The sequence below is a fragment of the Panthera onca genome, chromosome B3, assembly GCF_046562875.1.
Source record: "Panthera onca isolate mPanOnc1 chromosome B3, mPanOnc1 haplotype 2, whole genome shotgun sequence".
Lineage (NCBI taxonomy): Eukaryota > Metazoa > Chordata > Mammalia > Carnivora > Felidae > Panthera > Panthera onca.
Window position 1 is genome coordinate 41,773,969 of NC_138344.1, and position 27,808 is coordinate 41,801,776.

At 46.1% G+C, this 27,808-nt stretch overlaps 1 protein-coding gene across 27 annotated transcripts; it reads right to left on the reverse strand.

The window, feature by feature from the left end:
* TPM1 (tropomyosin 1) lies at positions 1 to 27,808 on the reverse strand. 27 transcript variants are annotated; one of them, XM_078448695.2, is made up of 10 exons: positions 27,583 to 27,808; positions 26,656 to 26,781; positions 26,329 to 26,454; positions 14,244 to 14,377; positions 12,046 to 12,163; positions 10,669 to 10,739; positions 9,831 to 9,906; positions 9,325 to 9,387; positions 8,992 to 9,061; positions 1 to 883 (listed from the first exon to the last, which is right to left on the reverse strand). In XM_078448695.2, the coding sequence occupies exons 1-10, from the start codon at positions 27,694 to 27,696 to the stop codon at positions 801 to 803; spliced, it is 981 nt and encodes a 326-aa protein (XP_078304821.1). In that variant the 5' UTR covers positions 27,697 to 27,808; the 3' UTR covers positions 1 to 800. The 27 variants fall into 27 exon arrangements, with proteins under 27 accessions (XP_078304821.1, XP_078304810.1, XP_078304814.1 ...); XM_078448682.2 differs by lacking the exons at positions 1 to 883; positions 9,831 to 9,906; positions 26,656 to 26,781 and adding exons at positions 5,874 to 6,067; positions 7,498 to 7,576; positions 10,337 to 10,412 and having other exon boundaries at positions 27,583 to 27,800; XM_078448679.2 differs by lacking the exons at positions 1 to 883; positions 26,656 to 26,781 and adding exons at positions 5,874 to 6,067; positions 7,498 to 7,576 and having other exon boundaries at positions 27,583 to 27,796.

The following is a 27,808-nucleotide window of genomic DNA, read 5'->3' on the forward strand; positions in this document are numbered from 1 at the left end:
TTTAGAAAATGTCCTACAATGTGCATTTTATTCCATACCATTATACAATGTTTACATATAGTTATAACTCTTAAGAAAATGATTTTTCTTTACCAATTGTACGTAGTGCCTAAATCTTTCACTTGAACATGGAGAAATGGAGAGTGGAAGTCCACATCGAATGCTATCCTACAAGTTGTAATGAGCCGCAGGTGTGCCAATGAGAAGGCCCTAGAAGTCTTAAAAGAGCAGCGTGCCTTACAAACCCTTGGCGTTAGTGAATTCAGGCATACCGGATCCGCAGTCTCATCTCATAATAAAACTCAAGACAAAATAAATTAGTGTCGGACAGGATTCTAAATTGTACAATATTGAACGAAAGACCACAGTGGGACCTTTTGCTTAAAGTAGCACCAATCCACACCTGATTGCGTTTTCAACATTAACCTTCCTGTTGAATACATCGTTGGCACTTTGAGTGGAAATCTTTCTGCTTTAGTGAGGATTCCTAGACTGGCTGAGTATACTGTGTTGCAAAACTCTCTACTAAGTGTGGCAACGTCAACCCGGGAAATGGCACATTTAAGTCATTACGGCCCTGCCATGGGCTCGCCTTGTCTGTGTGTATGTGTGTGTGTTTTCCCCACCCCCGACCTAGCTGGTATCTTGTGGATGTTTCTGTGACAGTGTAAAAGTAAATAAAAATGCGTTTAAGGGGTTTCATGGTAAGCGTGGTGTTTCAAAACAAAACAAAACAAAACAAAACAAAACAAAACGACAACAAAACGACATGAAAGAGTGTGGTCGCAGCTAAGGAGGGTTCACATGTTGTTTAACTCCAGTAAAGTCTGATCCAGCATCTGGTGCATACTAAGGTTTTCTTCTTTGGCATGAGCCACTTTCTCTGTGATGGGATTAGAAAATTAAGTCATGAATAGCTGCACTTTGGACACAGAGGCGGTTTGTACATTTAGGCAGGCAAACATCAGTCACAAACAAAGATGAGATGATTAGGACAAGGCATGCTTGTAAGATACTGCTCATTTCCAGACAAGGACCTACAAAGGGAGAAGACATCTCTGACCCAAAGGGACTAGAGGCACAGCAGGTTCTCACAGAGCAGTCGGGGGAACCTCCACCAACAGGCCACTCGGAACAGAGCACGGGTGGGGCTTGGTGAAGGTCCCCCGGCCGTATGCCACGGGGACAGCGACGGTGCTTGCAGCACTAAGTTACTTATGGCAGACATTTCTGAGTTACAGGCAGTTAAAGATCTGGGAGCTGTGTTTAACACAGAAGACAGAGATGATATAAGTCGGTATTCTGACAACTTTTAAAATGATTTATTTCTGTTGCTCATTAAAAAAAAATATCCAAGTTTCATGCACACTTCAGTAGGACATTCTCTTACTATTCTTATATTTATTATTAGCATGACATTCTCACCAGATTCCAACAACACCATTAGACGGAATAAAAGCATACCTTTTAGACAATCAGGGACTTCTGACATGAGCTCCTGTTTTCAAAAGCTATTTTGCCCAAGCATAGGTACATTTAATCAAACGCTATACCAGATATTAAGAAGTTAGGAATATGAATATGTAATAGCAATATATATATATTATATATTGCATCATATATAATATGTATACGTATATAGTTACACACTCCTTGGCTTTGGCTTTCTAACTTAGGCAGAACTCATTCTCTGTGGGAAACAGAAAACAATTTTTGGTCCCCATTCTGTATCAGTTCAAACAAGAAGAACTGCGATTGCTGGATTGTTATAAATGTTTGATCCATATACATACACATAACTTTACCATAAAAGCAGTTTTGGGTTTAAAGAGAACTTAATTATTCCAGATTATAAGAGGAAGAAAGACGCAGATGAAGCCAGCCTTTCTGCTAACTCCCTCCATGTACGATTCTGCAGAGAACAAGTGCTGTCGGCCCTATTAGTTGAAGGCATGGCAGTCCTGGACTTCCCGCCCATGGGCTCCATTCCTAGAATTCAGCCCAAGTTCTTTCCCACTTAAGTTTAATCCTCATTCAGGGCCAGCTTTAGTTGGTTAGTTAGGCGGCGGTTTTGCTCAAGTTGCTGGTAGAGTTGATCTGTACAGGTCAGCAAGCAGGTTAGCAGAAGAGAAGAGGCAGAAGGAAGACAGGTTAGCCAGACGTGGTGAAGGAGTTAACAGAGATCCCTCAGGTCACCTGCCGAGCAGCTCACCCTTACCCGGTGGTCGTCTGTCCCGTGCTCAGGAAGGATGGGTGGGAAAGGCCTGATAGACTCAGGATGAGCCAGGATTTCTCTCTTGGTGGCCAGGGAGGGAAAGGGAGTGACAGGGGCAAGAAAGAGAGAGGGGGAATGTTCCTCTTGCACCTTACTAAAACCCCTAGGTGAATGGAGCCGAATGCAGTTCCTGGCAACAGCCTGAGGAGCCAAGGCAGGGGGTCATGGTGGAGATCTTACAGTGAAACTTGAACCCGCCCATTTTGCCCACCTCCTCCAGGAACCCCTTTCACTTGCGCTCCAGGGACTGGCTCTCCTTTCAGGCAGAACCAGGAGGGCCCCCCCCCCCCACCCCCCACCCCCCACCCCCCGGCTGCCTGTGCACTCAGCTCTTAAAATGCAGAACTAAGCTCCCTGTCGGTCCCCCAATCACCACCATACAGGGTGCACTCTGACCTCTCGTCGTTTTGACACAGGGTGCTACACTACTCAAACAGCACAAGAAGCCCGTGTCTCCGTGCACAAGTGACGTAAAATTCATTTGCCGACTTCTTGAAGAGAATGGCGTTCGTGTGTGGCGCGAGATGGAGGCGTACAGCACGGACAAGACCTCAAACATCCACAAGGCCACCGGCACAGCATCAGTTTTACACACTGGCGTCTAATCTGCTCATGCGCTAGGGAGGCCAACTACAGGTGTCAGTCTGTATCTGATGGCCCAGGGGATGCCCCCGAAATGACAAGAACCTGGCATTTACCATGAAAAGTTGGAGGAGATACGACTGGTTCAAATGACAGTGACAACCTGGACCCAGAAATTCTACTGACCGATCTCGAAAAGCTGACAATCCTAACCCCAGGGAGAACGAACACATCCAGCCTCTGGACCCCAGGGGTGTCGGGAAATTAATCAGTTCTTATGTCAGCTTTCTCTGAGAAGTGACAGAAGATGGGGAAGATGCTAGGTTGCACTATGCTTTCTAGCTTGGAGTGTCTGCTACTTTGTCCTCTTTGCTCATCCTCATTTTCTGGATATTCAAAACGCCGGTCAAATGTCACCTCCTCCAGGTAGCTCCAAACATACACCATCTAGGAGTTTGGGCTCTCTTCACTCCTCTACCTTCCAGCAAAATGGCCAGCTCATCGAGGGCAAAGAACATTTTGGGCTCAGCTCTTCACCACCTGTCCGCTGCCTTCCACAGTGTCCTGCAAAGGACACATGCTTGGGGTTTGCAAATTTAAACCCCACTGGCAATATTACCGCTAATGCAGGGGGGCGATTGCCACGGGCAGGCAGGTTTGGCCAAGCTGGAATAAAAGAACTTTGGAGAAACCCTAGAGAATCCAGAAGGTCAATGTAAATTCAGCTTAAATGACAGCTGTCCCTCCACATCCCCCTCTGGGCCTGCTCCACTTCAGCTGTCATGGAGCTGCCATGCCTGGGTAGACTGGGGGCAGGAACCAGAAGTGGTTTTACATTCAGAAGTATTTTCTGCTCCTGTCCTACCTCCCAGATGTCTGGAGCCTCTAGTGCCCAGACTCAGGAATGCTTTCTGTTTGGTCCAACCAGGTTCTTGAAGCAGCTGCAGCTATGGCCTGACTCTGTGAACTAGAAACCTGGACACCGGCAATTTCTTGACAGAATCAAGGTGCTATTTATCCTTTCGTGCACCCCTACCTCCTGGGGCTCTTCCAGATTTGCCTTCCCAATGCATCATTTTCCCGTTTCTCCTTGTAGAATGTACTTACACAAAGTGTGAAAGTCTCTGCAAAGTTTTCCCCCACCACCCCCCCAAAACAGATGTGCCTCCAGAATTAACTACACATCTGCTCAGCAGAACTTGGAAACCTGTCATTTTGTCTATAGCAGGGAGTAGGGGCACTCAGAGAAGGGCCCCCTTCTATTACTAGGAAGTTAAAAAAATATATGACAGGAATCACGGTCAAAAGCAGACCCAAGGAGCTTTAGGGGGAAAAAAAATCCACGAAATTATAGAAGGCTTTTTTTACACTCTCAAGGGAGAGACACTGACTTCCAGATTCCAAATTTTAAAAAGTCTACTACACCAGTATTAAAATGCTTTAATTTATGGTCCTCTTAAAGAGTATTTTTTCTCTACTCTGATGTCTTTGTGGAGCAATTGACAATATTTTCAGTTTGTCTACATTTGAGTATAGTGGTATATGTCAACACTCTCAGGCTAACAAAAACAGATCAAGATCACTCACGTTTAAAACACAGGAGAAATAGAGCCAGACTGCTGAGCTGCAGAAATGTTGGGAATTAAGAAACAAAAATCCACATCATTTTAAAGTTCTAATTTTGCAATTTCTTTTAAAATCACTTAACCATTGGCGCGCCTGGGTGGCTCAGTTGGTTGGGCCACCGACTTCAGCGAAGGTCATGATCTCTCAGTTTTTGAGTTTGAGCCACATGTTGGCTTTGTGCTGACAGCTCAGGGCCTGGAGCCTGCTTCAGATTCTGTCTCTCCCCCTCTCTCTACGCCTCCCCTGCTCACGCTCTTTGTCTGTCTCTCAATAATAAAAAAACGTTAAAAAAATTTTTTTTAATCACTTAACCATTGTTTTTAAAGTAAAAATAGCGAAGCCTAAATAAAATATAACTGTATTCTGGGGCACCTGGGTGGCTCAGTCAGTTAAGCGTCTCTTGATTTCAGCGCAGGTTATGATCTCACGGTTCGTGAGTCCCAGCCCTGCGCTGGGCTCTGTGCTAACAGCATGGAGCCTGCTTGGGATATTCATTCTCTCTCTCTCTCTCTCTCTCTCTCTCTCTCTCCCCATTCCCCACTCACACTCTCTCAAAATAAATAAACTTAAAAAAAAACTGTATTCTGAACAATTTCCACTAACTACACTGGCAAAAAAAGAACCAACCCTAATGGTTATACTTTAATAACAACTACAAATGAAAAAAAAAAAACTGCTATTATCACAAAGATTATGTATGCACAACTCCTCCTAAAGAATACATAAGGTCCTTACGGGCACAAAAATGAATCTTGCCTTAAATGTAACCATATGTAGAAAACTTAAGATGTCATCTCGTGATCTAAATGAAGGTGGCTAAGTAATGAACATACTTTTAAAAATCTTTAACTGTTCTTTGTGCTGTAAAGGAGGATCAACAATAATCTCAATAACACTGGATCCAAGTTCCAGTATGTGAAGTCCCAGCAGCGTGGGACGGCTGTGGAGCCTTCGGCAGAGCCTTGTGTTAGTTAGCTGCAGCCCCACGAACAGGGCCAACTCAGCACTGACACATCTAACTACACCTCTGGCAGAGGAAGGCACTGCTCAAGGCACACCTGCCACTCCAACAAGCAATGTGCCCTGTGTGGGTTCTCAGTGAGGACTATACACCAGCACCATCACAATCTCAACAAAACACCCCACTCTTTAATCTTTGGAAACCAAAACTCTGAGAGGGACCCACGCTTGAGCATTTTTTAAAAGTCCAGTGAGGAACTAGTGCTTTACCAACTTTTAATATTCATGTTCAGAATGAAAAAAAAAAAAAGGGTAGCAGCCAAAACTAAGCCTCCTATGTGTGAAGCAGATTTGTAGTTTTATTTATTATTTAGTTTTGTTGAAACTGAAATGTCAATAAATAAGAAGTAAAAAGAATAGCAAACAGAAATAGCTTACACAGTGTTTATTTTACACTGAAATGAGGAGCTTCTGTACAATGGAAAGCAGTGTGCCTGGCTCTCAGGCAGGATGCTAAAAGAATGAGCCAGGTCAGATGGAGAACAGACAAACCGCAGAGCTCAGAGAGGTGGGACAGCCAGCTTGATGAAGGGGTCTCAGGAGAAGTGAAGCAAAGAAACTTATCTGCATGAGGAGAAAAGGTGGGAGAAAAAGAAAAAAAGTGGCACAATGGAAAAAAGGAAAAGCAAACTAACAGATGAGAGCAGCACTTGAAACCCAGGCAGGAAGCAGACATGCAAAACCCACTGCCAGCCGCACCTCCGCACCTGCAGGACGATGTCCCTCCTCGCCCACCCGTGTCTAGACCCAAGGCCAGCACAGGCCCCTCTGGGTGATGGTCCATCGTCAAGAAGGCCCACGAGTAGAATTCAAAAACAGGTTTTAAGCTAACTCACCTTTCAGAATATTTGAGCATTCTTGATGCCACAAATTTTCCCTATAGAATCACCACATTTTAGCACCAGAAAAGACCTAGAGACAGATGTTCTGATTCACCCCCGCATTTACAAACGAAGGAAGAGAGGATGGAATTCTCTCTACTTTCCATGGCGACAGTCACGTCTCTAATGGTGATGTGGAAATTCTATAGCCTGTAAGGCAGCAGGCACATGCCACACTCTTTACGCTACCATGTTCATACATGGGTGGGTCTGAAATTTCCAGAGCTCAGGTGGAATTCAGCGCTATATTATTAGAATGAAGAGAACGCTCTGTGGAACACTCCAAGTTAGAATTTAGAGAGGCAGAAGAAGTGTAATGCTTAGGATGGGTTAGCAATACGTGGATTAGTCGTGTATGATCGAAGTTCGCATGTGAACAAGGTATCTACTCTCTCACTGCCTCACACAGTTAAAGGTGAGCCATTAACTGCTTAACTCATACTGTGTAATCGGTGTCTCATATCCCAATTCTTTGACACCAGCTGTGGTGTTCACTGTGAATATTTCAATGCCGTTTATTTAAACACAGAAAATTAAAGCCTCGGTTATTCAGCAGATGAACCATTTCTCTCCAGAATTCTTACAGGTGAGGAAGAGATCATCTCTCAACCATCCCTAGGCTGTACTGGATCAATCTCCTCTCAGATCCTCAGTAACCAGACACTTGAGGGTTCCTTAAGTGTATATTTCTTTTACCAAAAATGATCCTATTGTATTTAATCGAATCTCGGGAAACCGATCTTTGATATTTCCGGGGAAGCTCCTGCACCACTGAGTAGCCTTCTAGTTTTACTTGAGCCTCGTTTAATTTCCTAAAAGGGTAGTGCTCAAGCCATTCGTATTTCAGTTCACTGCTTGGTGGGGACAATCTAGCTCAGAGATCATGAAATGAACACATTCTGAAGGGAAAATGATGTGTATAGACTGACTTAATCTACTCGGCTCTTCTATTAGTAGAATGTGAGCAGACAATAACTATCCTAGATTATGCAGAGAGAGCAAACAGAAAGGTGTGAAGATGGAGATTCTGGAGGTACAGAAGGCAGCAGTGGTGAGTTTATCATATTAGCGTGAGGGCACGGATGTGAGCAGGCAGGGTGGATCAACATTTACATGGAAGTCATATCGTTGAGAGCGTGGTCCAGCTCCTCGCTGATGGCTTTGTACTTCAGTTTCTGAGCGTACAGCTCGTCTATGACCAGGAAGTGGAAGGCAGAGGTGCAAGGGCATGGAGAGTGATCAAGAGATGGAGGGTGAGCGAGGGTGGCACGGACACCATCCCCACACAGCAGCAAGAAAAGGGCAATGCATGAAGGAAGTGATGCCGCAGCAGGTGGCCAATGCAGGAGGCGTGCGTTTGTTTTTAAATGAATTGAAACAAAAACAAAAAGAACAAAACCCATTAGAAAATAAAACAAGAAAGACTCAATATGAAAAATCATAACAAATAGGATTGGCTTCTCAGTAAATCATGTTACACCCTGAATACAACCACAGAAGGCCGTCTCCTGGGTAGGTAATAGAATAGCTTTCCTTTCTATAGCTATATTTTAATTCCACTGGAGTAGTCAGCCATCTGCAACTCTCAACAGTGGAAAAAATTCCCAAGGGCAGTGTTTTGGAAGGACAATTTGTGACTCTGAAATCCTTATCTGGCTCCGCCTTCAAGCCACTGACTTCCTGACCAAACCAGACCACTGGGATGTCGGTTTCTTAGTGTCCTGTGAGCTACTCCTTTGGTCTTCTCACTAACCTACCCTGTTACTGGCCCACGAGGTTTGAAAAGCGAGGACAGCCACAGGTTTATGGTGGGGCTCTTGCCAAGTCTGCAATTTAGTTTTTGTAGCGATGAAGGTTTCACACTTTGCTGCACTTTGGCAGACTGTTTTACAACCACCTGTCATTCTCTCTTCTCCACTAGCTTGGATGCCTTCGCCAGCCCCTTCTGCCTTTCTTGTATATTCTATGCATTCTCCTTTCTTTCCTTTTCATAGCTGACCCTTCACGAGCCTCAGAGTTCAACATTTAGGATTTCCGTGAGACAAAGGCAGGTGTTACTAAAACAAAAACCTAAATATCTTAGGGGAGAAAGGCTTGAACATAATCTCAAAACACAATGTCCTATTACCCCCACCCCCCCCCCCCCTTTCAGAATATAGAGCATTTACCAAAATATTAAGGACTTAAAACCACAAGAACCCAACTGTTACATTGAATTCACACTTGGAAGACGAGTTGTGTCTAAAAACGAATCCATGCCACTCTGACAATTAGGAGGTATCAATAAGCAGAGAATACACTAAGTCATTCTCACCTAACAACAACAAATAAACCTGCCCCACTTCTGCACAGTGTGAAGGAAAGCTGGATGGCATCTGCCCTTACAAAGAGACGTGCCTCATCTGGTGGCTAACAGTCATCTGGAGAGCAGAGGACTCAGGTCCAAGAGTTTAAGAGCCACAGAATGAAAACCCCAAAGGACAGGCAGGAAGAAGGTGCAAGAGCAAAGAAGTATATCCAGGAGGATGCACTTGGATTGGCAAAGTGTTCCGCCAGGTCAGTTTTCAACCATAAGGACTAAATTAAAAACAAAACTTAAGATCTTACCTTCTAAGTCATCAATGCTTTTCTCCAATTTAGTTACTGACCTCTCCGCAAACTCAGCCCGAGTCTCAGCCTGTAACGATTCCATTTATTTTAGTCAAAATCGGGAGGTTTTACATTTCTAGGAGCTACAAATACAGGGAAAACTAGAGAATCAAAATCAAGCACAGCACCCATAAAACGGGTCTGAACACTTCAGTCAGTCACTAGCACAGCGCACTAACTCCAACACCACTGGATCACCATACTTTTGAAATGAAGAAGCCCTGACCAGCTTTATACAAATGGACTCATTTAAAATCCAGTTGGCTTCCTCTAAAACACTCATAGTATTACCTCCTTCAGCTTGTCAGAAAGGACCTTGATCTCTTCCTCATATTTGTCTTCCTTCTGCGAGTACTGTAATTAGAAAGAGCGTTCCAGATGTCAGGCTACGGCTCACTCTATACTCAGGTCTTCTAATACAAAGAAAGCGCCAGCCCAGCCAACAGATGTTGAGGATCCCTTAGGAGGTAACGGAGCCTCTGGTATCAAATGGCACACTACAATACATTCTCTGTTTTCTTGCCTATTGTTTTACATGGGATAAGAACAAGATAACTTAGCCATGTGGCACTTGGTTTAAATTGAATTGTTATAGACGAGTCACATACTCGACATAAAAGATGTTCTTTATTAAAAAAGAGAATCTGTTATCCAATAATCATCAGGAAATCACCTCAAAATCATGCCATTTGCTAAACAATATGCTTTCGTCAGCAGGGCCTCAGAAGAGAAAAAGGATGGGTCTTTCGAGCAGCTCTTAAAAGATGCTTCTCCCCCACACCATGCTCCTGGCCTACCTTCTCAGCCTGAGCCTCCAGTGACTTCAAGTTGTTCGTCACAGTTTTCAATTCTTCTTCAAGCTCGGCACATTTGCTAATGTTTTCGATCAGAGGCAGAAAGGGTGGGAGACAAGCCCAAGGAAGGAGGAGAGAAAAAGGAGAGGGATGGGAAAAAATGAAAACCGAGTCCCAGAGAACAAAGGGCTGCCTTAAAGTAGCCAAATCATCAGGTATTAAAGAACTCAATTGTGCCGAGGACACTGCCTCCTTAAACTTGCGCCAGCAGAAAGGCAGGGTGACAAAAATCCGGTAATTTTGGAGTATGATAATTTGGCTTCTTTTTGGCTGCACCAAAGAGCATTTTGAAGGAAAAACAAAGGAGTTTAAAGGACCCAAAGAAAGCACTTAAAGCAAGACAGAAGACAGCAGAGGGTGTCGTTATACCGAACGAACCAGTAGACACTGGAAGCTGAAAGGCGTCTGGGTTGCAGTTAAACCTAAAACCACACATGAGCCATCAGTACCTTATCCTCTGCAGCCATTAATGCTTTCAAGGTCTGATCCATTATTCTTAATTGTTCTTCCAGCTGTCGAACTTGGCTGTTAGTGGACACAGGAAATGCACAAGGCCATTCTCAAAATCAGTGTGCAGGTAAGGCATGCAGTGATACACGCATTCATACTGACACCCCACACAAGTCCTCCGTGTTCCGTACTCGCAGCTCATCCATGTCGGATGAGCACAGGAGGAGCCCGGAGCTGAAACAGGTCAATGTGCAGCTGCCAGAAGGTCATGCTGTTTAGTCACTGCTCTGTAGCACCCCACACACAGCAGACCGGCACGGGGCCCGCTTACCTTTCTGAGAGCTCAGCCCGCTCCTCCGCACGTTCCAGGTCACTCTCAATGATGACCAGCTTACGGGCCACCTGTAGCAGGACAAACACAACACACACACACACACATACCATGGGGCCAGCAAGCTTTGAGTATGGGGGTAGGACACGGAGGTGGGTACTGGCTCCACCGGCCCCTAGAAGTTCTTATCGACAAATGAGATGACCCTCTTTCCCGTGGATGGGAGAGAAGCAACTCGCTACCCGGAGGGCCAGGGGAGAGCAGACCAGAGGCTTCTGCTCACAAACACTCAGAGTTGCTCGTTTGGGGGAGGCAGTCTGACTTTAAGTCTGACTCAGGTGAAGTCCATTTAATTACAGGGCAGCCAGCCCAAGTGTGCAGGAAGGGAGAGAGAGGAAATTCACCATCTTGAAAATAGCAGAATGGTGAGACAAGATGCATCCGATGCTGTGAAGGTGGGGGCTGCCAAAAACCACTGAAAATAATCCTGAGAACTCTATCAATTTAGAGCTCTGTACCTCAACCTCCTCTTTGTGGAGGAGGTTAAAAATGACAACAGGATACCAAGAGAAGCTAACTTGAGATGAGCTGGTAAGATGACTAATGGAGTCAACTCTGTATTTAGCAGAGGAAAGGACCTGAGAGCTTCAAAGGGATCCTTTGAAGCATTTCAAAAGTAGCAGGCATAGTGTAACCTGGAAGTAATAATAGTAATAACGATGGTGGTAAATAACAATAATAGAAAAAAGGAGTGTCAATGCCATTTCAAGACAGCCGTGACACATTAAGATAAAACTAAAGCAACAGTCATGTTAGCTGTTATCACAGGAAGTTGTTCTCATGGAGACATGGCCAGAAGCTGATTCACCTGTGAACCTATCCTGATAACAGGATTCTACCACCTTGAAAAGAGAGGACACATTGAAAAGGGCCTCTTGAATCTACACGGACTTTAGTGCATGGACTGTGTCCCTATGCTGCCTGAACTGGATCATGTTAGGTGAATCACACCAGGAAGAGCCGCCTGCACGGTGACAGTACGAGACGTTCTTTCCACAATTGAGGCCCAACTCTCCTCTCTCCTGGCCAAAGGTCTTTTGTCCTTGTCTGGGGGCTGCACAGCTGGGATATCGCAGGGGAAGCTTTGGTCTTTCTCAGTGCTACGGCCTGGCTTCATGATCAAGACTGGGATGCCTCAGCAGGATCAAATAAGAACTGTTTTCTGGAGACAAAGGGAATCTGCTTCTCAAAACCACCCATTTCCACCAAGGAAGCAGATCGTTTCACTGAAGAACACAAGGCTGTAAGCACTGCTTCCTGGCCCCCACCCAGGCCAATGCAGGGGAGTCTGTGAGGCTCTGGGCCCCAAGATCTGACCTCTTCATACTTGCGGTCGGCATCTTCAGCAATGTGCTTGGCCTCTTTCAGTTGGATCTCCTGAATTTCCATTTTCTCCTCATCCTTTTGGGCTCGACTTTCAATGACTTTCATGCCTCTGAAAAGGAAGACAAGCAGAAGACCCAAGGTTTAGAGGAGACCTCCGTAAACCCACACTGCGCTGCACTGGTCCGTGAGGCTTGGTGTAACTGGCAGACCAAAATAGAGCACAGGGCTGCTTTTATTTTCCAAACGATGAAGCAAGAGTTTCCAGAGCTGAAGGAAGAAAAAGACATACACTTCTCTGTTTATTGTGAATGAAACCTCACACTTTCGATACTGGTGAAGCTATCCAGGGATCTAATGTTAAATGAAAGGTACCACGTCAGGATCCTGCTTGAAACTGGGAGGCATGGAAACAGGAAAAGCCAACATGCTTTACTTGCTATATAAATAATGAGATTTCTTCCTAGTTAGAACAAAAACAAATCTGTCTTCGTGTACTTCTTCCTACAAAGAAGGTAGCTGTTCTCACCCCATCAGTCACAAACGTAAACATTAGACCGAACCATGTGACGCTGCTGACACTTGACTATGTCAGACCTACAAAAATGACAACTTCATATGGGTCAACCTAATACTTTAGATGAAAAACTGTGAGTTTTGCCTTTAAGAGAATTCTTACATAATAGAGGTGTTGACAGAGAGATTGATGCCATCGTCTGTGCTGTCTCTGGGTCTCACAGTGTTAAGTTTTCGAAAATGTAAATTGTTGTCGGATGTATTACAGTTTTATGGAATAAGTCATTTTAAAATGGGATTCATTAAAAAAATAAAAATAAAATAAAATGAAATGGGATTCGTTTACCAAAATCTAAGTAGGCAGTTCGGATGATGAAGTACTACAGGATGCATCAGAAGACTAAAATTCTTGGCTTGTCTATAAATTCGCCGTGAGACTTTGGGCAGGCCCCATCAACTTCTGAGCCCTTGTCTTCTCATTTGTAAAAAGAGGGGAGTGGGGTAAGTGATCTCTGAGTTCCTTTTTTTCCTACAAAGTCTAACATTGCCAGATTGCCTTTTACGTTTACTGGCAAGTATATTTCAGGAAGAATCAGCCACAAAACCACTGGCATGTGTGCACGGTAAAAGATGATGAGTCATCTTAAGGAATTCCAAAACTCTTGGTTAGGGAAGAAACAATAAGCAGCAGTGAATAAGGAGCTGGAAACTTCAACTTAAATGCTTCTTTAATCTTCAAGGCTGAAATCACTCTTTACCCATGGTGGCAGGGTGCTCACTTCTATCGGAGTGAGTGGACAGAAACTCACTTCTATCGGAGAAGGAGAAATGGAAAGAATGATGGATTGCCTTCACCTGCCCAGGCCACAGCACCGATGCACACTCCCAGTGTTCTGAGCCACCACATTACTCTGTCATGCTTCCAAGCAGGAGAACTCTCCAGTCCAGTCTTTCTTGGAACGCTTCTATGCAATATGAATACATTAACTTGAGCAGTTGAACAACTTCTAGAATACACGGAGTTGTGCTGGGCTATATGGCCATGGTATTCCTTTACTACCACAAAACTGTATCTTGGAGTAATAATCAGGTGGGGCCAGGTTACAGGGAGTGGGTTCTGAATACACGACTATCCGACTATATTTACATGTGCACCAGTATCTTACCAACATTACTAAGTCCAAAACAATTTACTTTTGCAGATAATATTTCTGTTTTATCTGTGCTTCCTCTTCCACCAATTTGCTGGTTACTTGACAACTGATAGTGCATGGTTCATTTATCTGGGCCCAGTCTCCTTGGCGTATTTTAAATAAAGTTTATCTTTTGGAAATGTCTAACTGCTCTGCGGTCAGCAAGAATGAAAGAACCAATAGGCATCCCTAGCATTTCTCATTTAAAGGTCCATCTCCCTCTCTGGATGATGAGCTCTATGAAGGCAGGAATAGGAGCTCTTTCTTCTTTGTAACCTTGGGATTTCAAACAGTGCTTTGTACACAGGGGCTCCACTAAACGTTAAAGGAACAAACCTAGTAAAGTTATACCTGGGATCAACTGAGGAGACGATCCCACCAAGGCACTGTAAAATTGTGAAGCCCCAAAGATCAGAGAAGCCCTCCTGTTCCACCCGGAGGAGAGGCCTGTGCAGAAAGGTGGGCTGGGAGAGGCACCCTCACCTCTCACTCTCATCTGCTGCCTTCTCGGCCTCCTCCAGCTTCTGCAAAGCTGTTGCCAGTCGCTCCTGGGCACGATCCAACTCTTCCTCAACCAGCTGGATGCGTCTGTTCAGAGAAGCTACATCGGCTTCAGCCTAGGCAGAGACAGTGAAAGGCATTTCAGACTGGGAGAGAAAGTGAGGGCACTGCCTACAGGAAGTGGCTGAGCCAGAAACACCGATTTCTGACAGGAAGCCTGGCCGTGTGGTGAGCTACCTCTAAGTGCATTACACGCCCTGGTCAAGTCCAGAGTTCTAGAAGACACTGCTACATTGATTTATATAGTGAACGTCCACACGCACCATTCTCAGTGGAGAGAGGGACCGTTACCAAGTGCTCTCTCACTTGGTTCCTTTCTTCCACAGAACTCCACAGTGGGTCCCCCTGACTGCTAAAGGGGCGCTTCATTACGGCCATCTCACTCAAGGGGACTCGAGCACTGGGCACAGACAAGACCTACCAAGGCTCCGCCACATAGGACAAGAGCAGTCCAGCCGGAAACCAGACTCAGGAGTCTGCATTCTCCTTCCTCCTGGCTACTTTCTCAAAGGAGTCTTGAAAGGAACTAAAGTATTTAAAAACTCAGCCTTTCTAAAATATATGCCATACAGACACAACCGCCCCTCCCCCACTCCCGTTTCAGTAACCCCTTTAGGAGAACTCGGTCATAGGCTGGAACAGGGCCAAGACAAATTTCCCAAGTGTTCTTGAGATAAGCTTACTGGCATTTCTTGCAAGGTTGTTACAAGAAAAGTTTCAAACTCCTTAGGAGAAAGCAGTACAGATACTATTTTTATTTAGTATCTGTATCTAAATTAAGATGTTACTTTTCGGGGGATGCAACGATTAGCTGCTATTATAAACACTTTTTACTGTGAGCCTCAGAACACTTGCAAGTCTATGATGATCCATTACATACACTTGCATTGGTGTTTGTTTCAATACTATGCCTGGAAGTCAAAGAGAGAACTTACTAATCAGGTACCATTTCCTCATCTGCAGCCACTGTGAATGTGTGCTTATCATGGGGTGAGAAGGTTTTCAGGACACCACTTTAGAGTTTTCTAAAAATTACCATACATACTTAAGGCATGCCAGTTCTACCCATATTTCCGTGTGCTTTACTCAGTTGGAAGCTTCCTACATGTAAGGAATCATAGTTCTCTGCACAGAAAGAATATGGGCTCAGTAAATGTCTACTGAATAAAATAAATAATTTAAACAAAAGCAACTTTCTTAGCTCATGGACTCCTGACGTACTCAGTCTGAAAGGCACATGTAGTGAGAGGCTGTGATTATGGCCTTGAATGAAATGAATACGAGAATGTTCAGCTCTTTGCTCCTCTGGATTTGTAAAATTTTAAATGCCAAGTTTTGTCTGGGAAAGAGAAGTTATTAGGGCATCTCCAACCATGGTGAAGGACTCTTTATAAAAAATTCAAATACACTTTTGTCTCGACGAAAATTAACTATGTAGTAGTAACAGGCTGACGGAGACAGGGAAAAGGAGAAATGGGAAATGGCTCTGAGGAGGACAATTTGCATCCATATAGGCCCACAAAGTAAATCCTTAGGGGTGCACAGCTAGTAATGGGTTCTGCTAAGTCTGACCGGCCAATGAGTATGTTTTTTTTTCTAGAGGAGGAGTGAGGGTAATAGGGACAATGCATTTCTTACATAAAAGGAACTGTCGTTCTAGCCCTATTTCTTAAAAATTGGAAGGAACTATACATTAAGGTCAGGTCAGCTTTGTTCACTTTTTTTGTATTTTCCATTTCTAACACAATTCTATTCCTTTTATGAATGGGGCATGGTGGTGGGGGGTTGTCAGGAAACAAGCAACTCCGAAAGCTGAAAACAAAAACGAAGAGCAAAACCAAAAATACCTTAGTAGAATGTCTAGGTCATACACTTGAAAGTATTCCTCACCTTTCGTTATTATTTTGAATATGAAGGCAAGTATCTTCGTTACAGGTGCTATGGCCAGAGAAATGTCAACATGATTTTCAAAATGTTTTCTTGTAGCCACCACACTCTAAGGTTCTGCTCTGTGTTTCACCTGGGCCCCAACCCTGAGGACTTTGTACTCATAGAAAGAACAGGGTTTATGCTCTGGGGAAAGGACCTTCCGGGTGGCAGGGCAGTCTAGGTCCCCAGCTTGTCATGTGGCCGGCGCATGGAGAGTAAGGAGACCATGCCGCCGTGCTCATTCCTGCCTCTGCACACAAGATCTCCCTGCCTAAGCGGCCCCCGTCAATCCATAGCTTCCTTCTTATTGCCCCTCACTCTAACCACTCCTTCCTTTAGCTCTGGACCCTGAAACGTAAATGTCACTATTTCCCAGGAGCGTGTCGTAGAACCTTCGACTTCTTGGCACTATATAGGGCCTCATACAGGGCCCCCAAGCAACAACTGGGAACAGAGGTCCATTCTAGGAGCCAGGACCGTGCACACAGCAGACCTGTGGCTGGTTCACAAAATGGGGTCTCACCTGTTTATCTGGAAGAGTCTCTAGGCATCATCCAGCAGTTCCCACAACTGGCTGAGTGTCAGAATCCCCTAGAAGATGCGTATTAATAATGCAAACTTCCAGGCCCCATCCCCAGAAATTCTGATTCAGGAGGTCAGAGGGGAGGGCAGACATCTGCAACATAAATACGCAACCTGTTCCATCCCTCCACCTTCCCGGCCCCACCATCCAAAGAAGCTGGCAAATCCTGTGGGAACCACTCTTCCAGCTCTCCTTTCAAAAGAAAGGAGAGAGGGAGCTTTGACCCACAGTGCTGACCCTGCTCGGGCCATACTGACATCAGTGGGAGACAAGACTAAAACCCCAGTTGCCTGGGTCCTCGTGTGTGGGCTCGGCCACTTCTCATGGCCTCCAGGGATCTCACAGCAGCCCTGGAATTGGTGGTTCTTACCTCTTACCTTCTCTCTTCCTATGTTAGAGTGGCAAGTCCCCTATAGCCTCTCTCAACGCAACTCCCCATGTGACAGAGAGGCTTTGATGACAGGCCTAGGAGAACAGTTACTGCACTGCTTAGCATCCACTAAACAAGCCCTCTCCGTCCCTTCAGAGATAAGGTATGGTATTCCACTGAAAACTTCACCAAGTAGCACTCATGGGTGACACCTCACAGGTAGACACAGAGCATCTGGCCTCAAGCTGGGAAGCCAACACCCGCTGCCCCTGAGCTTTCACAGCAGCACGGGCAAAGGTGCTTGTAGGCTACAGCTGGGACCTGGGAGCAGTGTCTGGGGTACGTCTATCTGCACGAAAGCTTTCCCTGGGAAAAACCTGGACTCCCACTGGCTTCTCAGGCCGTTCCACACTGGGAGGGTCGCAATTTTGTTTCGGTCCCTGCAACTCAAGTTTAAGTCCATAAATTAATTAAGGAAACTTCTTACTCTTATTTTTACTTGTGTGTGTGTGTGTGTGTGTGTGTGTATGAGAGAGAGACAGAGAGAGACTGAGAGAGACAGAGAGAGAGACAGAGAGAGAGAGAGAGAGAGAGAGAATATGAATGATTGAATGAATATATGTGTGTGCTTTGGATTATGCTCTGTTCAAAAGGCTTCTAGCTCTTACCTTCACTAGCCTTTTATTTCTGGTATGTGTTTTCTAAGTTCTGAAGTTTATTTAGGTATTCTCTAAGGCTCCTTCATCACAGAACCTGGGTAGTCTACCTAAGATTTAACCTTCGGTTACCTCTGCCAGTACAAGTCCCCAGCCACATGAGCATCTGTTATTTAAAAAGCACATATAAACAACAAGGAGTGTGGGAAGGGTCAAGACTCCAGACGCAAATCATTTCCAGGCATGGAAATCACCCTTAGTGCGCTGGGTTGGCTTCTTCTAAAAATGTGTTGATAACTGCTGGTGGAGTCTTTCAGTTTGGGATGCTAGTTTCTTTTACTTCAAAAGTGCTATTGTGTCCCACCATGTAATGAGCTACTCAGAAAAGAGACTGCTATATTAGTAAAGGCTACCAATTATCTTCCTGCAGATCTGTTGTTAAACAGCCAGCAGGCACTTTGCAGTTGTGCCTGGCCTGTCCTGCACCCAACCCAAAGGTACCAGCTACCTACATGGAAAACAAGGGTGGGCACACGGCTCCCCCAACCTCAACAAGGTACTATACAGAATCAAGGGTAGCAGGGCCACTTCAACACAGCAAACTATTACTCCAAATCAGATTTGACAGCAAACTTTTATGATGCCTACATTTTCATGAAATCCAGATGTTTTGGCCAATATAACTATATATATACATATATATATATATACATATGTATATATATATATATGTATATATATATATATATATGTATATATATATATACATATATATATATGTATATATATATATATAGCAATGGTTTTTACTTTAAAAAAGTATTCTAGTTAAAACAGTCAATAGTAACTAGGAGAGTAACATTATATCCTAAGAAATGATCCTCTGGAATATGTTTTCAAAGTCCTGCCTGAACCAGAGGGGAACATGGGATGACCAAAGGTCAGGCATTTTTATTTCATGCAAACTGTAGTTATACGGCGAAGGTTTCACCCAACTTGCTGTGTAAGACCAAGTGACTACAGCCAAGTTAAACTTCTGCCCTTATATGGTAAGGAAAGGGGAAAAAACCACTGATGACATTAAGGGGCACTCCCATGGATAATAGATAAACACAACCTCCTCTATCTGTGCCAAGGCCTATAATTTATGAGGCATATTTGTATAATGAGGGAGAACGGACATGAACAGGGCATTGTAGTGCCCTTGCCTTGCCTACATATGAAGACAGAAATCATGAGTGTATATTCCAGTTATTGCCAGCCTGGGGTTGCCAGTGTGAACACAAAGCGCACTCTTTTGAAAAGTTTCCTGGTCTCAGAGCTATTTACCAACTTGAAAGTGGGAGAGGGCAGGGGATTTCTGTTAATTGGTTATTTCCCATGATTTAATAAAATTACTAGTTGAGAACCTATAGGATACAACTTTAAGTCTCGTTGTTTGCTGGATACCACCCAGAAAGGAGGAAAGACTGGCTCCTTCTTGCTACTCTTTCCTTTGATAATAAGAAAAAACACACAAAACCCTAGTGTGTCACAAGACCTAGAGTCAATCATTATATCAAGCAAAGTATCCTCATTCCAACATTTTGAAGGGCCCACACACCCTGGAAAAACAAACCAGTAGGAAATAAGGGATAACCAAGTTTTCCAAGGTAGTACTAGCCTAAGAGGGCCAATTAACTACAGTACATCTGAACTTTTCAGAATCAGAATTTAGGGACAACTCTCCAGTCAAGTATTTCTTGCAGCGGCTCATGATTTTGTCACTAAACCTGTATCCTTGTGGCTAAGAGAAACTGACTGCTAGCTTAACTCACAGCTATGTCTGACAACTACCAAGAGACCACCTTAAATTAACTCCCTCTAAATTACAGTTGCAGAAGTTAGGAACAACTCTCAATCTGCAATGGTCTCTTCTGACCCAGTCCTCAAACTGCTATCTTAAAAGGTTCTGGGGTGCCTGGGTGGCTCAGTCAATTAGGCACCCGACTCTTAATTTCAGCTCAGGTCATGATCTCATGGTTGTGAGATCCAGTTCTTGTGTCACCAGACTCTGCCCCAGGCGTGGAGTCTGCTTAAGATTCTTTCTTTCTTTCTCATTCTCTCCCTCCCTCCCTCTCAAAAAAAAAAAAAAAAAAAAAGTTCTGTGTCCAATCAACCTGGAGTGTTTTCAAAATTACTTCCAAAAAATTCAAACTATTTAAACCACTTTAAACACAAAGCTTTGAAAAGAATGAAAGCATCATCTTTAGCCAGCAGGCCCAGGAAGACTACCGTTAGAAAAATGATGTACAAAAGAGAAGACATGTATAAAAGTAACAATATGCCCTTCATAAAATTAATCTTCTGTGTCTAACATCAAACACTAGGACAGGAGTCTAGTCTATAGAAGGCTCTCCTGCAGAGGACTACATGTTCCCTTTCTGAGGAGGGTAAGGGGAGCTCTATCTACTCACTTCCACCACTAATGCCACCTCAACCAAACATTTCCTCCAGTCTGCCCACATCCTCTCTCCATCAAGTTCCCAAAAGGAAAAAAAAAAAAAAATATCGGTTAAAAGCATTTATATGCAGTGCTTTGACATGTAGTGAAAAGAGTAGGCCATTTTCAAGACCCTTTGAATAGGTGGTGAACTGAAGGCAAAGGAGCAAAGAACAAAGCCAAGTGCTGTGCAGTTTTAATACCAGCTGACATTTAGCACTTACTCTGTTGTGTCAAACACTGCTATAATTTCTTTACACATACTAACTCCTTTTGCCACCTCAACAGGTAGGTATTATTATTATCCACATTTTAGAGTTAGGGATCTGAAAGAACGAGAAGTCATTCTGCCCAGCATCTCACAGGGAGTAAGTAGCAGAAGCCAGAATTCAGATCCTGGCAGTCTGGGTCCAGAGTTCTCATTCTTATCCATCATGTTCTATTAGTTCTAATGGTTCAAGGACAGCTGTTAGCCAGGCAGAGAGAGAACTGGAATCATTTTATTGCCCTGTCAAATTCAGACACATCAATGGGATCTTTGCTGACTTGTTCTCAAGAAAACTGTCTTTCTTATTAATTTCCTGATTCCTGTCTGTATTTTCCGCCAAATTTCCTCTAGTTAGGCCTTCCTCCTAGGAGGACCCATTTGTTTCTATGTATTTTATGCAAAACAGGTATTGAAGTTTCTGCAGCCAGCCATATTGCCATTACAAACGCCTAACCGGTAGGATTTACTCAACTCAGAAGAATGGGTCCGTATTAAGCACAGCTGGACACCATATTATGCTTGTCATAAAATTCCCAAGGTGTTTGAGTATCCTGATTTAAAACACACACTCGAAAATCAACAAATAGCAAATGCCTGAGCTACCTCTGAAATCCTGTTCCTGTATGTTGGATACATTTGCCTTAGGAGAAAGGAAGGAAGCCAGGTATTACATTCAACATGGGGGAGGGGGAAGCCGGCAAGAGAATACACCCAATGATCGTTGACATGTAGCCAACTCTTCTCAATACTCGGTAACAAAGGAATATCTGTATATGACCACTAGGGAGGAGAGATGGTTAATACAAAGGGAAAGGTAAGCGGGTCTCATACTATGCATGTCATACATACATGTATGTCAGAGCCCGGCGCTGTCAATGTCTCAACCACCACAAAGAAAACCAATGGTCAACGGGGATGGTGGAGTTTAGCATCCCCCGGCCCTAAAGTCTGGCAGTGCCCCAGACTTTCCCTGTCAGCGCCCCTTTCCAAAGGAACGGATTTCCAAAAGGATTTCCCTCTTCCCTCCCCACCCTTCGAGTAAATAATGCCAGCAGCGCAAAGTGCACATCCCGAGGGACCCGAGACACCCGGGCCGAACGCGAATAACCCCAAAATAGAGCCCTTTCTGGGAAAGCGCTGCTTCCAGAACCTTCTCAACACCACTCCTGCTTCCCCTCGGGGCTTTTACTTTAAACCAGCGAAGATGGAAAGGAAGGGCTGAAAGGAATAGGCAGGGCCCCTCCCTAGAGTCCGACGCCAGCTGCCCCAGGTGCGCCAGGTGCACCCCTGGAGGCGTGGGGGCAGGGGTAGGTGGGCTCTGGAGGGCCCTGCACAGCTCTGTGGGCCCAACTGGGGCGGAGGCGCCTCTGGGTGGGGGTAGGTGGGCAATGGGTGGGTCCCTTACGGTCTCCCTCAGCTTCCTCTCGTAGTCCAGCTCACGCTGCAGGCTGCCCGCGCGCTCCTCCGCGGCGTCCGCCTGCTCCTGCAGGCTTCGGATTTTCCTCCGCACCGCCTCCAGCGAGCTGCTCCCGGCCATCGCGCGGGGCGGCGGCGGTCTGGCCGGCGGACTGCGGTGGGAGAGACCGGCTGCTGCGCTCCGGCCGCCGCTGCCGCAGCCGCACTCCTGAGCGCCCGGCCGCCCCGCCCAGGCCGCGCCGCGCAACGGCGGCGCCCCCAGCGGCCCAGGACCAGCCCGGAAGTGGCGGTCTCCCAGGCGGCGCAGGCGAACCGCAGGCGGGTGCGCGAGCGCCGGGGGCGGGCACAGAGGGCGGGGCGCGCGCCACGGACCCCGGGAATATGCAACCCGCGTGAGACACTGCGCATGCTCGCGGCACCGGGGCTGTCGGAGGTGGTGGACTCGCTTTGGGACACCTGGAGAGCTGGGCCCGGCCGGGAGGGAGGCCAGCGCGCCAGGGATTTTACTGCGATTCCTAGCGCCCCTCCTTGGCTCCGTGGTGACCCCGGGTAACGGACCTGGTTGCTAAGGGCGGTGGTGCCGCCTACTGGCGGCGGGAGTTCGCACTCGGGAGTTCAGAATTCCCAAGCCCAAGAGAGAAGCTGAGTGGAGGAGTTTGGGGCCTGAGTGTGTCCCCAGGACCTTTCTTCGTTATAAAGAACTACAGCACACAAGATCCTAATCACAACAACCTTCCTCTTTCACTAAACTCACGAAGTGAAAACCACTAACATATTGCATTAACCTTGATTAAACCTAACATATTGATTAAACCTTTCTAAATGCAGCGTTCCTAGGTAGGTTAGAATCCGGCTCCTAGAATCTCTCCTGGCTGTTGACTTTGGCCAAGTAACTTGACTCTTCTGGGCTTCATCTCTAAAAGTGGAATTAATAGCAGTACTTCCCTCATGGGGCTGTGGTGAGATCTATGAAATAAAACAAAGTGCCTAGCACAATACATTGTACATAGTTAACTCAAATGATAGCTTTAGTGAATAAATATGCAGGCACTGCCTTAAGAGTCAGGTGGGGGCCCGTCACGGGCTGTGTTCTCAGGGCCACGAACCTCTTTGGGGCTCACTTCCCTTTCCATAAAAACAATCATCTCACGGGTCCCTTATAACTTACAAGCTTCTCTGGTTTTAGATCAGCCTCAGAGATCTTCTGGAATCTGACCAATTCTGGGCTGGACTGAGATGCCTTTAAAAGGCACAGCCATGAAGGCTACAGAACACTATGAGAGCCTTTGGCTACAGCTGGATGAAAACCCAAACTCTGGGAACCGTCCTCTGCCAATTCTCCCATTTGGGCTGCGTTTTTAAATGCCTTCCAAATCTCATGGCTTTCTTCCTCACCTTTTTCACAGGAGGCCCTTCAAGTCAATTCCTGATGTATTTAAGTGTGGGAATAATGAAGAACAAAAACATACTTGACAACCCCGTCCTCCTTCTCCAAAGCCCTGACAAGGAACCTCCTTTGCTTTCCTGATTCATTTTCTATGGACTTTGTCACAGTCTCCGCTGAGACTCTCACAAACCTCAGCATGTGCCCTCACGCCCTGTAGGTGGAGCCTCTCGCTTTGTTTCCACACAGTTCATCTGGTCAGGCGGGAGGTTACAACTCCTCCCCCAGAGGAGTCCCGACAGTGGGCCTCCAACTTTGAAGGTGGAGGAAGGGGGCGCCAGGGAAACTACTGGACACTTGCAAGTGCTCTAAAGCAGCCAACTAATGACTTAATGTCCTGCTTTTCAAATACCTGGGAAAGACAGTTTTAGGTGAGTTCATTTTAATGCTGATGTCATTTATACAAGAGTTTAGGACAGTTCTCAACTTTGGGTGCACATTTAAAAAATACTAATGCGTGAGTTCCACTCCCAGAGATTCTCATTTAATTGGCCTGGGGTGCAGTCTGGATTTGAGCTTTTAAAACCTCCCTAGGAGATTCTGTTTACATAAGGTTGAGAATCACTGATTTAGGAAGCAAAGATCTGCAAGGAATAAAGACTCACATACTGCAAATATCAGATACATCACAATATTGGGGAAGGGGTTGGGGGCCAGAGAAAAAATGGAGCCTTTGATCCCATTCAGCCTCATTTAGGTGGAACACCAAAAGTTTCAAAAGAAAACCATCAGGATGCTTGCTACCTTGTGAATTACAATCTTTTAAGCTAGGAAGACCCTTCTTTTGGAATAAAATTTGTAAAGTATTGGTAAATATGTAGAAAAAGGTTTTAAGTAGTAGGAAAATGTAAAAATGTTTTTAAATTGGTGAGTAATGACAGTGAAATGTCCTAACTCCAAACGTAATATGATTCTACCTCAGGAAGCTGACCTCCTATCTCCCGCTTTCTTTAGTGATATCGGTCTCTTCCTCCTTAGCTCTTGATTATTTTTGTTAGGAAATCACTTTAAATATAGCGTTTCTTTGCAAATGTTCTTCTTCAACATCCCTACACATTCCAAACAACCTACAATATCTTAAAAGTTCAATGATCAATCTACTATAAAAAAAAAAAGTACCATATTAGCGACAGTTTTCCAGTAGGAAACCAAAACACAGTTTCAAAAAGCTCCCTCCCTTGCTAACCCCGCCTCCACCAAGGTGGCTTTAAATATCCTCATCCACTTCTGCCCCACTTCATTCCAAAGCTCCCTTAAACAAAACTTTTCAATAAAGACATGATAGCACTACATAGTTACAATAATTATGATCTTTTTTTTTCCCCTTTAAGAATTGTAGTTGCTTTTTTCTCCTTCAGTCTTACTAGGCTATTTTCAAATTCTCTGCATTCTTTTCCTTATAAGGAATATCTCTCCTTGATCTATCAGCGGCTCTTTTGAAAAAGCTAAATAAACGTCCTGCTGGAGAATTTGGGGGAGACAGACATCCTCCATTTAGCCTTACACGAAGCAGACATATGATCTACATTATACAAAGCAGACACAGAGTTATATGTGTTTTTTGGCTCTTTTTCTAAAGCCAGGTAGTTTGTAGCTTTAATGTTTTAGCTAAGTCAGTGCTTCTGTGAACCCCATTTCCAGTAATCTTGATGTTCATTGAAAAAAGAATTTTTTTTTTTTGGTCGATTCTAAATGTCCTATGTCTGGATTTCCCATTTGCAAAGCATGCTTGGAGATTACATTTTAAGCCTTTCACGCCACAAAAAGCCATTACTGGTTTCAAGGCCCAAGACCCTCCAGCAATTTGCATTTTACTCTCATACAAAAAATTCTGCCATTGTGCTTGGTAGTTCAACTTCTGGGCACAGCTTTCCCCGGTGCTCATACATTCTTGGAATTGTTACTAACTTCCCAAGGAATTCTTTCCTAATTGGGCCTCTAGCCTTAATGAGCTTCTACAATGGAATCCAACAGTGTGAAAAGAAGTCGTTCCTTTGGAAATCTAATGCTTGGCTTGACTTATGGAGCAGAAGAGACAAGCTCTTCAGCTAAAAAGATTCCAAAGGGCAATGGACAAAGTGCTGGTAGAGTTTTTGCAGTGTGTGCATCACCCCTGAAACTATGTGGTGGTTGTCAGAAGGCTGACAGGTGGGGGTGGGGCAAGCAGGAGGGGCAGGGGGCAGTTAGCTCACTATACCATATAAAGCACTGAGCTATATATAACTCCCAGGGTACTTTCAGGATCTAGTGCTGTCAGACTGCAGACCCAAGCAAGTATCATCTTCCCAGGCAGATCTTAAGGGCTGGATTAAGGCTTCCCTAGTGAGCAAGGAGGCCTCAAGTGTCTCTGCACCTCAACATCAAGCTCAGCCTTCTAAGTAAAAGTAGCACCATGTCATTCCTTCAATTTAGAGACCAGGCCCTCTGTACCCTGACTAGACTCACCATTGAAAACCAGGCATTCCCACCCACCAGAGGCTGCAAAGGAAAGAAAGTAAACTAGGCATTCTGTTTGCACAAACCTTGGTGATGACACCGCAGAGGTTTTCTGCCACCAGGGAGGCAAGGTTCACCTCCAGCATCCAATTTCAGCCACTCCACTCCCAGCTTCTCACCCACCCACCTCCACCCCCAGGAGTGGGGGAAAGAAGGAGAAAAAGAGAGAGGAGTGGATGAAGTATAAATGAACGTGTGCAATAGAAGTCTGAGGCAGCATCCAGTGCTCTGGGCCATGTCAGGGCTGTGTGCGGGTGTCCAGCAGGAAGAGGTGACCCTCCTCCATTGCCCCTTGGCCATTGTGGTGACCTCAGAGTGGCCACTGGGCAGGAGTTGAGGGAGATACTGTGTGCGTGCACTTACGTCAGTGGCCTTTTTCTCCGCCAGCTCCAACTTCTCCTGGGCATCTTTGAGAGCCTCGGAGTATTTGTCCAGTTCATCTTCGGTGCCCTTGAGTTTCTTTTGCAGCGACACCAGCTCATCTTCCAGCTGGGAGTTGGCCGTGAGGGACGGGGAGGGGTGGGGGTGGGGTGCAGCAGGCAGCGTGATCCCGCGGGGGAGGGGTGTGGGTGCACAGAACCAGAAGGACAGGGACAGCAGAGAGAGAGAGGGAAAGACAGGGAGGGAGAGAGAAAGAGAGAGACAGAGTTAGCCATTCGTGCGCCGTGCTGCGCCGCGCGCCCCGGGTACCTTGGCGGCGGCCTCATCCGCGGCCAGGAGGCTGTCCTCCGCCTTGTGCAGCTCCTCCAGCACCCGGTCCCGCTCGTCCTCCGACGCCCGCAGCAGCTTCTCCTTCGCCGCGATGTCGTCCTCCAGCTGGGGGGCAGCGGCGGGCGGGCGCGGGCGGCCGGCACGGACCGGGTGTTAGACACACACAACACACGAGCGCCTGGTTGGCTGCGGCCCCTCGGCTTGGGGCGCTGCCGACTCGGGGTTCAAGGGTCTCTAAGTAACCTCTTCTCTCCTAAATATGGAACCGCACTGTGGCCCACCCTGCACCCCCACCTCCCGCGGGACGAGAATCCTGCCAAGGTCCCAGCGCGCTCAAGTCCACCACTGCGGGTGCAGAAAAACGCCCCAGTCTCCCTGGCTTTCGGGCCGTACTCTCCATTCTGTTCCATCTTTGTTCTTAGGAAAAAACTTCATGACTCGACCCCCCCCCCCCCCCCGCTCCCACCTCCACCTCCCTGCCCCTTCCCCCTGCTCAGGCTCTACCCCAGTTGAAGGTTTTATTCTTTCCAGTCAAAAGTCCAGAAGAACTTCTAATACTTTCTGGACTCGATTCACCCTAACCTGCTCGCCCCCCCCACTCCGGTCCAACACTGATCCCCGATCCTGAGAGTCAAGTGTCTCTAGGAGTCGAGAAGACCTCGCGGGCTCTGGGAAGCCGAGGAGGGAAATAAACGTCCCCGGACGAGACCAAAAAGTTAGCGTAAGCCTGAGTCTTGCTCTTCCCCTCCCCCTTCTCAGCTGCGCGTCCCCGGCCTCCCAGGAGTGGCGGGGTGGGGAGTGGCTCCCCTTGTCCTCGGGGTGAGCGGCCGGGAAGGGGTGCCAGGCGCTCAGGGCCCGGGGGCACCGTGAAGGGCGGGGGGAGCGCAGGGCCGGGGAGGCGCAGACCTGCTTGCTCCTGTCCTCCGCCGCCTTCTTATCGGCCTCCGCCTGCTCGGCTCGATCCAAGGCGTTCTCCTTGTCGAGCTTCAGCATCTGCATCTTCTTCTTGATGGCGTCCATGGTGGCGGCGGCGAGGGGCCCTGGGGCTGCGGCGGGAGCGGAGAGGCGAGTGCGCGGTGGGGCGGCCGAGCCGAAGTGCGAGCGCGGAGCCGCCTGCTGCTCCCAGATATGT

Excerpts from the sequence above, each read along its gene's own strand:
- TPM1 (XM_078448695.2), bottom strand. The coding sequence starts at position 27,696 with ATGGACGCCATCAAGAAGAAGATGCAGATGCTGAAGCTCGACAAGGAG. Across the intron at positions 9,907-10,668 it reads CGGGCTGAGCTCTCAGAAAG|CAAATGTGCCGAGCTTGAAG; the intron begins GTAAGCGGGCCC and ends CGAAAACATTAG. Across the intron at positions 884-8,991 it reads AAGCATTGATGACTTAGAAG|AGAAAGTGGCTCATGCCAAA; the intron begins GTAAGATCTTAA and ends ATCCCATCACAG.